The following is a 14,772-nucleotide window of genomic DNA, read 5'->3' as shown; positions in this document are numbered from 1 at the left end:
GGCTGAAGAAGGTGTGTCTTTACTGGAATATATCAACAGTGTTTTGATAGTCTCTTCCTTTCTTTGTTTCCTTTAGGTTTCCCCATGTTGGTCTCGGCTGCGATGCCAGATAAAAGACTGGAGCGTACAGATTCCTTATCTAGGAATGAAGGTTGGTGCTTTCCCCCCCCCACCCCCCCCCACACACACACACACATTTCTTAGAAGAGATTGCACTTGCTCTAAGGTTAACGTTTGCAGAAAAAGACACCTTTCTAGTTTAATGAAGAAATGTGAACACCTGTAGAGTGGTGTTGATGCCCCCACACCTACCCCCAGGAAATCAAAATGAATTATTTCTGTCCTTGTTGTGGCACTAATACTTTTAGTATCACTCAGCACAGGAATAGTCATTAATTTTTGGCCATGTGCCATAAACAAAGTGGCAATATCAACATTAATGGTGTTGCCAGGGGAAGGGGTGGAGGACAAGAAGGTACAATTTCCATTGGCGTAATCATGTCTCAATCACATTTGAAGCAGAGGCCTGAGTGAGGTCACTGTGGCATATTTTGTGTCTCCATGGCAGCAAATCAGAACGAAGGAGCACTCCTTTCTGTTTCCAACTCCAATGTTGAAGACCTCTGAAAGGATATGTAAGGATGATTCTGGGCCATGGAACCCATTAATAGGGCTTGAATTGACATTTCATTTAAAGGCTGGGAAGGAACTCGAGCCACCACTCGATTCTGGATTTCATGGGGAGGAGACTAGGACAGCTAGAGTTTTTTTCTAGGAGGACAGGGGTGGATTTGTGTCGGCCAGGAGACCATTGATGTTGACTCACATTAGTCAATGGACGCCACTGTTAAAGCATAACTATAGTTCAGGAGATATAGTGAAGTTTTAGAGTTAGCCATTTTACTTAATACAATTTAAATTAGCCTGTTTTAATATTAATGAGCTACTATGCAAATGATGCAGTTTATGGTTTATTTGGTATACCACTAATCATACAAGTACAGCATAGTGATTTACAATACTCAATAAAATAACAAAACAAATCGGACACCAGAAAAGAACTCCAATTCTGAACAGGGTAGAGGAAAAATAGATAAAGTAGCAGTCATACCAAGAGGGCTAGCTCAGGAATAGGGATTAAACATAAACATTCATAACAGTTTACAGGCCATAGATGCCCAGCACAAGATGATATCCACACAAAGGGTTAGTGGGTGTCTCCAGATGCAGCCTTAAATAAGTGGGTCTGTAGAGCTGCTTTGAATTTGGGAAAGGACAGTTCAAGACAGAGCAGTGGTGATAGTGATCAAGGATGATTCCCAGATATTGTGCAACAAAGGATAATAAAGAGCCTGCAGACAAGGAGAGAGCAATGGGGCTTCATTTTTTCACAATACCCACCAGGTGTTAGTGTTTTGTGGGTTAAGGCCCAGTAACTCAAGTTAAATGAAGGGGGAGGTAAATAAGAAGAATGTGGAGGGATGTGGATAGGGAGACCTTTAAAAGAAGATGTTGTAGGTATGTTGTAAAGTCGATATCAATTCTGTGATAGCTTATTTTGACGTAGCCAGGTAGAAATGCTGTTCAAACCAGTCTGAAGAGAGCTTATATCTGGGCATAGTTAGTGAAATGAATGAGCAATATATCATCTGCATAGTAATGTGTCCTGGTGCCAAGGGCCTGAATTACAGTGGCAAGGGACTGAGGTAAATATTAAAAAGAAGAGGGGCCAGGACAGAACCCTGGGGAACCTCACATTTTTAGGGTCTAAGATGTGGAACCTTAAAATGAGACTCTAAAGGATCTAGCAGTGAGAAAAGAGTGAAACCATTGAAGAAATGTCCCATTTAAACCGATTTCAGAAAGATGGGTAAGTGGTGTGGTATGATCAATTAGATCGAAGGCCACTGATAGATCAAGCAAGATAAAAAGGTCTGTTCTGTTATGGTCAAGAGCATTGTGCAGTTCGCTAACTAGTGACGTTATAACGGTCTTTGTGCTGTGTTCTGCGGTGGAGCAAGTCAAAATGGTCAGTGCATTGCAGAAGCTACCAGAAGACAATCTTCTCAAGAACTTTGGAAGGAAAGCATAGGTTGAAACAGGATGGTAGGTAGAAGGTATTGAAGAGTCAGGGTTAGGTCCCTTTGAAATTGGCTTAACTACAGCAGATAAGCCAATTTCAAAGAGACCTAGGTAAAGATTTCTAGGCAGCAGGAAAGGATCCTGATTGAAGACTGGTCTGAATCATAATAAGAAGTAATGTGGAAAGATTGTGGCAGGGGGATGTAGAGAGCATAGGAGTAGATAAGTCTCGAGAGATTGCTGGGTATGCATGGAAGTGGGTGATTACCTCACAATGTGAGTATTGGGAGCAAATAAGTAGAAGGCATAGACAGAACCAGGAAAACCAATAAAGTAGAATGAAAACTTTGAGTTGAATTACCATGAGGGTCAGTTGTAGATACAAGAGTCGCCCTGCTCCTTGTATGCACTCCGGTGTGAACGCCGTTCAAGTTTGATTATTATAGAGACCTACGGGAGTCACTTGGATGATATCATGGACACGGGTGGAGTCCAGGGTCAGGAGGACCATTGGTCACTAGGCAGTAAGGCACAGCGTCTGTAAAAGACAATAGAGTAAAGCATAGGCAGCAGTACAGCATAAGCATGAATGCCGTGCTAATCCACGGGAGTCACTCGGATGATGTCACGGATGTGGGTGGAGTTCTGGTTTAAGTTGGGAAGACCATCGGACACTAGGCAGTAAGGCACAGCGTGGGAGTCACTTGGATGATGTCATAGACGTGGGTGGAGTCCAAGTTTGGGTCAGGAGGACCGTTAGGCACTAGGCAGAAAGGCACAGCGTCTGTAAAAAGACAACAGAGTAAAGCATAGGCAGCAATCACAGACATGAGTTTTATTCAGATTAATCTTCAAGTGGGCTAACACACTTAAATGCATTAAACACATGCATTATTGGGCTTTAGCATTAGTGCACTTTACGTAGACCTATGCTTTCTTTTCTGTCTATCTTCCCTTACCTAAGCATGGTTCCTGTGGGATTGCACAGATGATATTCTACCCTTCCCTCTTCCCCCGTCTTTTTTTTATTCCCCCTCCTACTATGCCTATCTTTCAGGCTTATTGTTGAAAGAGAAGGGCGCCCATCTTCCGACACAAATCGGGAGATGGGCGTCCTTCTATCAGGGTTGCCCAAATCGGCATAATCGAAAGCATTTTGGGTGTCCTCAACTGCTTCCTGTCACGGGGGCAACCAAAGTTCACGGGCGAGTCGGCACCGTAGCGAAAGCGGGACTTGGGCGTGATTAGGAGATGGGCGTCCTCGGACGATAATAGAAAAAAGAAGGGCGTCCCTGACGAGCACTTTACTTGGTCCATTTTTTTCTTGCGACCAAGCCGTGAAAAGGTGCCCAAACTGACCAGATGACCACCGGAGGGAATCAGGGATGACCTCCCCTTACTCCCCCAGTGGTCACCAACCCCCTCCCACCCACCGTTAAAAAAAAACAACTTTAAAAACATTTTTTGCCAGCCTCTATGCCAGCCTCAAATGTCATACCCAGCTCCATGACAGCAGTATGCAGGTCCCTGGAGCAGTTTTAGTGGGTGCAGTGCATTTCAGCCAGGCGGAACCAGGTCCATCCCCCCTCCTCGTGTTACACTTGTGGTGGTAAATGGGTGCCCTCCTTCACTCCTTAGGGCTATGGTAGTGGTGTACAGTTGTGGGGAGTGGGTTTTGGGGAGGGGCTCAGCACCCAAGGTAAGGGAGCTATGCACCTGGGAGCAATTTGTGAAGTCCACTGCAGTGCCCCCTAGAGTTGGTGTCCTGGCATGTCAGGGGGACCAGTGCACTATGAATTTTGGCTCCTCCCATGACCAAAAAAGGGCTTGGATTTGGTCATTTTTGAGATGGGCGTCCTCGGTTTTCATTATGGCCGAAAACCGGGGACAGCCATCTCAACATTTAGGTCGGCCATTTCTAAGGTCGACCTAAATGTTGAGATTTGGGCGTCCCCGACCGTATTATCAAAACAAAAGATGGACGCCCATCTTGTTTCGATAATATGGGTTTCCCCGCCCCTTCGCCGGGACATCCTTAGAGATGGTCGTCCCCGTTCGATTATGCCCCTCTTTGTGTCTTATATGTATGGTGGGTGTTCTTTCCCATCGCCATTGGTGTTCTGTTTCTGACAATTTTATGTGTTATACTTGACAGTGTTAACCGCTTTGACTATCCATGTAGTAAAGACGGTATATTGAGTTAGATTTAGAATCAATGAATGAATCAGCCTGTCTCTGGCTTTTCTTCTATAAGAGCTTATCACTTACCTTAAATTGTGGTTGGCACGCATATCCAATGTTTAATTAGCAAATTTTGGTTTTTAGGATTTGAGGGTGGCTGCTTTGATTTGGATTTGCTTCTGTTCTGGTGGACTGGCCCTCCAGGGACACAAAAGAATCAGCTGAGTGCTGTAATTAGGTCAAGGTTGAGAGCAGTTATTGTGCGTGAGCCCTCTCTAGACACTACAAAAGAGGAGGAGCAAACAGGGGGCTTTTTTGTGTACAGCTTGGAGAGGGGGAAAGAAGCTGAAAATCCCATAGTCTGTCTGCCACCTGGGTGGAGAATAACAGGATTAAAAAAAAAATAATATTGGCCCTTGCCTGTATATAGTATGCAGAAACCACTTCCTTCACAAGACAGAATGATAACAAAAGACTGAGTTATGTTGCAAAGAGCTGGCATAATTATGCAGCTGCTTCTCTGAGAATTCTCTCTCTCCTCCCTGCTGTCCACAAGTAGGAAGCCGTGAATGGCATATGGGGCTGCCACAAGTGTGGCAGTTTCAATAGCAGGCCCTAAACGGGGGTGAGTTGCCAGTGCTACCCCCTCCTGAGAAATCTACAGAGAATTGATAAATTCTTTTACATGTCTGAGAAGTTCAAATAGTATAAAGATCATTATGATTTTTTTTTTCAAAATTAGTCATTCACTTAAATATGCCTTGAACTCATTAAGGGGGTCTTTTTATCAATAGCATACGCTGATGTCTTATCTGTCCCAGGGCCCATTGCATACAAGAGGCACTGTGGTAGATAAGGCGCAATAACGATGTTGGTGTATAAATCCCTTAATGTATCTCTGTTTACATTTATGTCCGAGTATAAAAAGGGGTTAGACGGTTTCCTAAAGGACAAGTCCATAAACCGCTACTAAATGGACTTGGGAAAAATCCACAATTCCGGGAATAACATGTATAGAATGTTTGTACGTTTGGGAAGCTCGCCAGGTGCCCTTGGCCTGGATTGGCCACTGTCGTGGACAGGATGCTGGGCTCGATGGACCCTTCGTCTTTTCCCAGTGTGGCATTACTTATGTACTTATAATGGTATCATGGTTTCAATAACTTCTGTGTTAGAAAACTAAATTATATTTTCTAATCAAGCATGGGCGTTTTTCAGATAGGTAAATAAACATCTGAGTTCTTCAAACACAGCCCTGCTATACTTTAGGTTGTAGAGCAATTAAGTGGTATTCATCCACTCATAAGCAAGCTAACTAGATCTATTTAGCTATTATCTATTTTCCTAGAGCGACCAACGGCAAAAGGAGGACTGCTGTACACAAAAATGAAGGGTGTTGGGAGCCGATTATTCCTTGATAACGGAATGTTTTGTTTAGAATGCCATTGAGGAGGTGCCATCCTCTTGCTGCTGGCCATGATGGTAGTCTTGTGCTCTTAGATGTACTTTTTACTCCCCCCTCCCCCATGGGGCTGTATCTCTAATATACATTGTTGCACTTAGCACATAATTACTTTCACTTTTTGTGTCAACATTTCTAGTTGGTGCCAATGTTGTACATATTTTACACATCGTTTGTGTCCTCACTGCTTTCAAATAATTTTGTATTTTCTGACACACTGTTTGTTATTCACATACCATAAGCACTGTCCGTTGGGTCTTGTGATCTTTTAATAAAGATCTTATGTTTGTTTATTTTATTGATTTCTATGTATTCAACTTTTCTAGCTAGTGTCGTTGATATGCGACTTTTTCACATCTACTGCTTCATTTCAGCACTTGTTTCTTGTATATTTTGATTAGACACCAATAGTGCAATTTTTTTAGACTTGTTCCTTTGATGAGGTATTCTACGATTGGTTTTGTCCTTTTAGTCCCTTTTAGACCTTTTCTTATTTAATATGTCTTTTCTGCATTGCTTCCCTATTCTTTCAACCAGTATTGTATATGTGTTATGATACATATATTTTTAATGCATATTATGTTGTATTTTTCTATATTTGTAAACCATAGTAGCCCTGAAGCAGGCGGAAACACATCACGTGTCTGGTCTTTTCATACATGGTGCTTTGTCGGTAAAGATTGGTCATCCATATTCAGCTGCTGGTAGTTTATTTTTTTTTTTTTTGTCCACCCCTATATTTGTGCTTGCTGTTGTTTTTATCTTTAACTTCATTTGTTTTTCTGCATGCAGCCAGCCATTTGCAATTATTATTATTGCACTAGTGGTTATGAGCATTTCTAGTGACACCTATATTTTAACCTTTTTGTTTATGTAACCTTACGTGTATATATTTCCAAGAGTTACATTCCTATTTTTATTAATATAAGAATTTGTAATGGCATTTCTATATTTAAGTTGATAATACAGTACTGATATGGATCAAACCACTGGCCCAGTGTTTGCCCATCTGAAAAGTCTGTGTTCACGTACTGGACTCTTTGCTTGTTAATTACCTTAACCTTGGTCTGGGGGTGCAGCAGAAGGAATGATCAGAGGGAGTAGGTAACACAGTAAATGATGGCAGATAAAGACCCGCATGGTCCACCCAGTCTGCCTGACAAGTCATTCATGCTTAAACATTGGCAGTTTGCCATTATGCCAACCACATATAGATAAGTACATAAATACATAAGTATTGCCATACTGGGAAAGACCAAAGGTCCATCAAGCCCAGCATCCTGTTTTCAAAAGTGGCCAATCCAGGTCACAAATACCTGGCAAGATCTCAAAAAAGTACAAAACATTTTATACTGCTTATCCCAGAAATAGTGGATTTTCCCCAAGTCCATTCAATAATGATCTATGGACTTTTCCTTTAGGAAGCCATCCAAACCTTTTGTTAAACGCCGCTAAGCTAACCGCCTTTACCACATTCTCTGGCAATGAATGCCAGAGTTTAATTACAAGTTGAGTGAAGAAAATTTTTCTCTGATTCATTTTAAATTTACTACATTGTAGCGTCATCGCATGCCCCCTAGTCCTAGTATTTTTGGAAAGCGTAAACAGATATTTAAATATGTTGCAGTCTTGGGGCAATATTTTTGTTTATAAAGTATTTAACTTGCTAATCTCAACATTAAGATGTTTCCCCTCCCCCCCCCCTTGAGATGCACAGCACACTCACTCGTAGAATATGATGATAAAGCAATATACGATATGCAAACTTGATCTAATCATTATTAAATAGACCGCCACTGACCAGCTTCAAGGTTTAAAGGGCTTCTGGACTCTTGGCTGAGGATTCCCACTGTAATAACTAGGCTACAGCAGGAGGAGAGTTAGGCCTAAATAAGAAGAAGTCCTAAATGTTGGTAATAAATATTCTTTGTTCCTTAGTGTTGAGTTGCCCTCCAGAGCAGGACAACCTTACAGAGAATTAAAGTTGGTATAGGGAGGTAGGACTGATAAAAATGTAATAAAGGCAGTTGATATTGTTAAAACATTTGCAAGGTTTAGTCAAAATGTTGGTATACATTTGTATGTTAGGACCTTTTGCCCTTACTAAAGGGTGAACGCATTCTTTGTGGAGGAGTAGCCTAGTAATTAGAGCAGCAGGCTAGGAACCAGGAAAGCCCAGTTCAATTCCCCACTATGACTTCTTGTGCAAGTCCTTCTAAGATGTCTTCTACCTGCTGTCTGTCACCTGCCCTTTTCGGCTACTATATGCTGTGTGTCTGTCCCATGCATTTTAGAATTCTGTCTTGGTTATTACCTATTTCATGTGTTTGAATTGTGAGCCACCTAAGAACTTTGATAAATGACATACAAATGTATTGAATACTGATGCAATGCATTTATTTATTTTGATTTTGCTCACCCCTTTTCAGTACTAGCTCAAGGTGAGTTACATACAGGTACATTGGGTATTTCCCTGTCCCTAGAGGGCTCAAGATCTAAGGAGCCCTTTTACAAAGACACATGAGGGTCTATGTGCGTCCAATATGCGCCAAATCAGCATTACCACCCAGATACCGCGTGCCCCGGGCAGTAATTCTGAATTTGGTTTGCGCTGAAAACACACAGAAAATATTTTCTATTTTCTAGTGTGTGGCACTTACCCTGTGGTAGATGGCAGTGGGCACGCGCTGCGTACCTACTGCCCGGGTAGTGTGTGAGACCTTACCGCTAGGTCAGTGGGTGGCGGTAAGGTCTCAGGTTGAAAATGTACGTGCGCTGGTTTTTATTTTGCCGCACGTCCATTTCTGGCCCCTTAAAAAAAGGGCCCTTTTTCCGGGATTCAGTAAAACCTGGCCCGGTGCAGGCCATTTTTTTGCTGCAGCTTAGTAAAAGGGCCCCCTAAGTTTGTACCTGAGGCTTGCCCAAGATCAGAAGGAGCAGCAGTGGGATTTGAACCGGCCAGCTCTAGATGTTAAGAGCGGTACTCTAACCATTAGGCCACTCCTCCACTCCTTAAAAAAGTAAAAATTTGTTTTAAGCTGCTCTTTGTAAGGAATATTTTGGGAATCAGGCAAGTAAAAGTTTAAATATATTTGAGTATTAGTGTTGAAACAGGGTGTGTGCTGCTTGAGATGGTAGATTGTTCGGAGGGAACAGATTGATAGACAGAGGTGCACTGAGACTACTCTGCCCCCTCCCCCCGCCGCCATGCTGCTGCTACCAGTGCCCCCACCCCCACTGTGCTGCCTCCCTCTCACCATGTTGCTGCTGTCCCCCCCCTCCCCACCTTAAAGGGCCCTGGTGGTCTAGTGGCTGTGGCTTCTTCGGGGCAGGAAATAAATCCCCTCTTTCCTGCCCACCCGCTGCCTCTACTCTGCCCCGCGGGGCACTGTGTTTACAAAATGGCTGCTGAGACTCTGTAGTCTCGGCAGCCATTTTGTAAACACAGCAGTGCAACCAGTAAGAATAGTGGCAGTAGCCACTAGACCACCAGGGCCCCATGGGGGGCTGTAGTGTGCAGTGGTGGCCAACCGGGCATAGCCTCTGGGCCCTTGAGAACAGTCCGGTTGCCCGAATGGTCAGTCCGCCCCTGTTGATAGAGATTTAAAAATGAAATGAGTGCAACTGAGGGACATTAGGACAGGTTATGCACAATTCCTAGGAGTCTTGCGAAGAACTAACGATGACAAGACTACTACTCAGTGCATTTTTTCCAGCAAAAAAGGTGTTGGTACTCAAATGCTAGGCCACCCTTCAGGGGTGGGGTGATCACTGATGGACCCACCCTACAATAGCCAGGCCTCCTGCAACCAGTCACAGAATCTATGACAAGGCAGAATTGGTGTTTAGAGCCTGAGCTCTTTCATTAAAACTTAATTTTAGCAGACAATGGAAAAGGTGCCATACTCAAATGCCAGGCCACCCTTCAGGGGTGGGGCGATCACTAAGGGACCCACCCCACAATAGCCACACATACAATGTATGACAAGGCAGAATTGCTATGTAGAGCCTGAACTCTTTCATTAAAACTTGGGGTCCATGAGTTAATTTTAGCAGACAATGGAAAAGGTGCCGGTACTCAGTACCCCCTCAAAAAAAAGCCCTGCTACTACTACTACTACTTATGATTTCATAGCACTACCAGACGTATGCAGTGCTGTACACTAAACACATATAAGGCAGTCCCTTCTTGATAGAGCTTACAATCTATTTGAGACAAACAGGACAAGTAAGGGATTAGGGAATTATTGTGGGAATGATTAAAACAGATATAGTTGCTGAACAGGTGAATAGGAGTTAAAAGCAGCCTCAAACAGGGGGCACTTAGCCTAGATTTGAATACAAGACCTTCAGAGGCTTCCATAAACCTAATGGGGTGGTCTGCAGTTTTGTACAGGGGAGACATAGAAGGATGTTTTAGCGTGAAGCACTAACTACATATGGACCCAAAGGAGAACAATTGGTTGCAGTCACTAGATATTTTCAAAAAGAGACCATAGCATTTGCAAAGGGGGAGGGGGGAGAAACCATGGAGAGTACTTTGGGCTGTGGCAGTGTCTCCCTGGAATTACCACACCAATCCAGTCTGGGGAGGGGGGGGGGGGCAGGGTATCAGTAGAAAGTCCTAGATGGGTGACAGGTAAGAATGTATGGTATGGCCATCCTGTCACCCCCATTCTCCTAAGTGAAGTCATTGAAATGTTTTTTTTGTTTTTCTAGTTGAAAGGTGGTGTATAAAAGTTTCACAGGAGCAGTAAGGTGATATCCAGATGTTAAGTTTATGATTAGTGATATAACTTTTTTTTCAAAATTGGATCCGTTTTATACCTCAAAGGATAAATGTTATGTGTTTAAGTTAATACCTGGACTAAAGGTTCACATGGGGTGAACTTCCCAGGATAATATTGGCCTTGGTAGGATTGCTTTATACTCTTTACTTTTGATTTGTTATCCTTAGAGAAACCTTTCGACACTTCCTTTTGCTGTAGAACAGTTGATAAGGCTGGCTAAAGTGTGCAGATAAGAAAATACAGTCATGGCTTGTGGCTCCCATATGGGTGCATTTTGAGTGGAAATAATTAAAAATAAGATGCCTTGTAGGCAAAACTTTTTATGAGGAAAATGCAAAAACTGGCTGATCAATAAACACTCAAATTTGGTCTCAAATTGAGAAGTGCTGACCTAACTCTCTTACTGATGTGAATGACACAAATAGGCAACCAGTTTAAAGCTTGTAATTTTTGTTTCTTATTTTACTGCTTTGTGTCCTTGGCAGTCTGCAGCAGGTTATTATTAAAATAGCTCAGTGTGGATCTTGATAAACCTTGTAATTTTCTCTAACCTGGGGAAAACAAAGTACATTTCAAGTACCTAATGTCCCTGTGACCATTAAAGGAGAAGGTAACCCTGTTTGTTTTAACTGCTGTTAGCCCCCCCTCCCCCCCCAACCACCACCACCACCAAATTCTTAAAAATGAATAAATAAAGTCTCCTTATCCAGGGCAGCCTTAGGTCCTGAGTGATGCCCAATTACTCCTGCCTAGCTGGTGCCAAAATTTAAAAATGACACTGGCTGACTCAGGCTGTCCTTTGCCCCACATTTGTGCCATGTGGGAAAAAGGAGAGCTTTAGGTACTCCATCGCCTCTTTAAATTTTGGTGTCGGTGAGGCCCCGTGGATTTGAGGCAGCCCTTTGATAAATAGGGGGGGGGGGCCCTTTAGGAATTTAGTTTGATCCAGGGACAGGGCTACCTGCATATTCTCTGAGGAGGTAGGGTGGTTATGCCCAGTATATTTTTTCTGGCAAAAAAGGTGCCGGTACTCAAATGCAAGGCCTCCCTTCAGGGGTGGGGTGACCATTGAGGACCCACCCCACAATAGCCAGGTCCCTTGCAACCAGTCACAGAATCTATGACAAGGCAGAATTGGTGTATAGAGCCTGAGCTCTTTCATTAAAACTTGGGGTCTGTGGAACAATTTTAGCAGACAATGGAAAAGGTGCTGGTACTCAGTACCCCTGAGTACCCCCTCAAAAAAAGCCCTGGTTATGCCACAACAAAGGGATCGCAACCCTGGGCTTCCTGCCTTTCAAAGACTGTAGCCATATGGTGCAGGTAATATTTGTTCATTTCTGATTGCTGGAACGTGTGATTAATCAGCGGTACTTGAGTTTAGTAAATCCCACAGCAAATTACTTGGGTTAAAATAATATGATTTTGTTTTGACCCATTAGTTCTTTCCCCCCCCCCCCCCCCCCCCCCCCATGTTCAGCTTCGCAGGTTGTGGCACCGATTCCTGTTGCTATGATCCTCCACTCACACATGCCCAGGGATTTTCATTTTGTTTAATAGACGCTCTCTTCCCACTGTTCCTAGTCTGCCATGCATCAGGTCTCCTTCCAGGCTATCAGGTGTTGCTCTTAACAACAACCATGACTCTTCACCCCCAAGGCACTGCAGAAGACTTGAATAAGTAGACCTGGTACCTCCACAGGGCAGTGTGCAGCACTGAGTTTGCCCTGGCACACATTTAATGCACTCATGATTATGATTGTTTAACTTGCTGAATGTAGACCTGATGTATTAAACTTTTCTTCTTGTCCTACACATCTGGGTTTGCAGTTTTGCATGTGGTGGTCTGTTGTGTTGATCTGCTGCACAAACTGCAGATGCAGATAAGTATCGAGCCATTTACCTATACCTCATGGGCATGATTTGACTCTTTAGTCTTCACTTCAGATTTTAGGAGTCATTCTCCATTCTGCTTTAGTAACATAGTAAGTGATGGCAGATAACGACTTGAATGGTTCATCCAGTCTGCCCAAGAGTCACATTCATTATTAATTCAGGATTAAGTCAACAATGAATGTGAGATTATATACTTGGATCATGGTCTTTCTTTGGTGTTTCTGGGTCATAGAAGTCCGCTTGGCTCTGTCCTTATGTTCTGTCCTACTGGAGTTGCCATCAAAGCCCACTCCAACCTATCCGAATTTGTCATGTCATCTGCGGGACACAGACTGTAAAAGTCTGCCCAGCATTGTCCTCATGTTGCAGATTATTGGAGTCTCCGTCGAAGCCCTCTCCAGCCCATCCTAAATTGGATCGCTATATACGGGACATAGACCATACAAGCCAGCCCAGCACCGGCCTTAGTTTTTACAGCCAGAGTTGCCAAAAAATGCTGTCACAAATAGGCGAGTCTTTAGGAGTAGCCTAGTGGTTAGTGCAGCGGACTTTGATCCTGGGGAACTGGGTTCGATTCCCACTGCAGCTCCTTGTGACTGTGGGCAAGTCACTTAAACCTCCATTGCCCCAGGTACAAAATAAGTACCTGTATATATGTAAACCGCTTTGAATGTAGTTGCAAAATACCACAGAAAGGCGGTATATCAAGTCCCATTTCCCTTTAAAGTTTTCTTAAACTGTGTCAGGCTGCCACAGTGGTGAAGTTGGTCAGGACGTGTATTCCATAATAAAATTGCAACTAGCACAAAGGCCAAAGCCCATGTATCAGCATAAAGTAATTGATTCACAACATCTATCGATAATCTCATGGCAGCTTCTGATCTCAATATGTGCCACGGGCTGATAGGCAAAGATTCCTTCAAATAACATGGGGCAGCAAGATACAAAGTCTACTAAACAAGTGTTAACACTTTAAGTTGAATCCTGTGTATCACAGGTAACCAGTGTATTTGTTTCAGTTCTGAGGCTATATGGGAAAATTTTGAAATTCTCTCTATACAGCCTAGCAACCTTCTACTTACAGCCACCGCCTTGTCACACTGTTTCGTCGCCTTCAGATCCTCAGATACTATCACCCCAAGATCCCTCTCCCCGTCAGTACCTATCAGACTCTCACCGCCTAACACATACGTCTCCCGTGGATTTCTGCTCTCTAAGTGCATCACTTTGCATTTCTTCGCATTGAATTTTAATTGCCAAACCTTAGACCATTCTTCTAGCTTCCGCAGATCCTTTTTCATGTTTTCCACTCCCTTCCGGGTGTCCACTCTGTTACAAATCTTAGTATCATCTGCAAAAAGGCAAACTTTACCTTCTAACCCTTCAGCAATGTCACTCACAAATATATTGAACAGAATCGGTCCCAGCACCGATCCCTGAGGCACTCCACTACTCACCTTTCCCTCCTCCGAGCAAATTCCATTTACCACCACCCTCTGGCGTCTGTCCGTCAACCAGTTCCTAATCCAGTTCACCACTTCGGGTCCTATCTTTAGCCCGTCCAGTTTGTTCAAGAGCCTCCTGTGGGGAACCGTGTCAAAAGCTTTGCTGAAATCTAGGTAGATTACGTCTATAGCACATTCCTGATTTAATTCTACAGTCACCCAGTCAAAGAATTCAATGAGATTCGTTTGGTACGATTTCCCTTTGGTAAAACCATGTTGTCTCGGACCTTGCAACTTATTGGCTTCCAGGAAATTCACTATCCTTTCCTTCAGCATCGCTTCCATTACTTTTCCAATAATTGAAGTGAGGCTAACCGGCCTGTAGTTTCCAGCTTCTTCCCTATCACCACTTTTGTGAAGAGGGGCCACATCCGCCGTTCTCCAATCCCACGGAACCTCTCCCGTTTTCAATGATTATTAAACAAATCTTTAAGAGGACCCGCCAGAACTTCTCTGAGCTCCTTTAATATCCTGGGGTGGATCCCGTCCGGTCCCACGGCTTTGTCCACCTTTAGCTTTTCAAGTTGTTTATACACACTCTTTTCTGTGAACGGTGCTATATCTACTCCATTTTCATTTGTACTTTTGCCAGTCCATCGCGGTCCTTCTCCAGGATTTTCTTCTGTGAAAACAGAACAAAAGTATCTATTTAGCAAATTTGCTTATTCTTCACTTTATCTACATAGCGGTTCGCAGCGTCTTTCAGTCTCGCAATTCCCTTATTTGTCTTCCTCCTTTCATTAATATACCTAAAGAAATTTTTGTCACCCCCTTCTTACATTTCTAGCCATTTTTTCTTCCGCTTGAGCTTTCACCAGACGTATCTCTCTCTTGGCTTCTTTCAGTTTCCTCAGGT

The 14,772-nt window shown here is 43.3% G+C and overlaps 1 protein-coding gene across 1 annotated transcript in view; it reads left to right on the top strand.

Moving 5' to 3' along the window:
- LOC115464749 (pleckstrin homology domain-containing family G member 1-like) overlaps window positions 1-14,772 on the top strand; it is a 151,200-nt gene that overhangs the window by 35,370 nt on the left and 101,058 nt on the right. The window contains exon 2 of the mRNA XM_030195104.1: window positions 77-151. Within this exon, the coding sequence (XP_030050964.1) occupies window positions 85-151 (67 nt within the window). The 5' untranslated portion in view covers window positions 77-84. The remainder of the gene's footprint in view (window positions 1-76; window positions 152-14,772) is intronic.

The sequence above is a fragment of the Microcaecilia unicolor genome, chromosome 3 (assembly GCF_901765095.1).
Source record: "Microcaecilia unicolor chromosome 3, aMicUni1.1, whole genome shotgun sequence".
In the NCBI taxonomy this organism is placed as follows: domain Eukaryota; kingdom Metazoa; phylum Chordata; class Amphibia; order Gymnophiona; family Siphonopidae; genus Microcaecilia; species Microcaecilia unicolor.
This window is presented reverse-complemented; position numbering and strand designations above follow the sequence as displayed.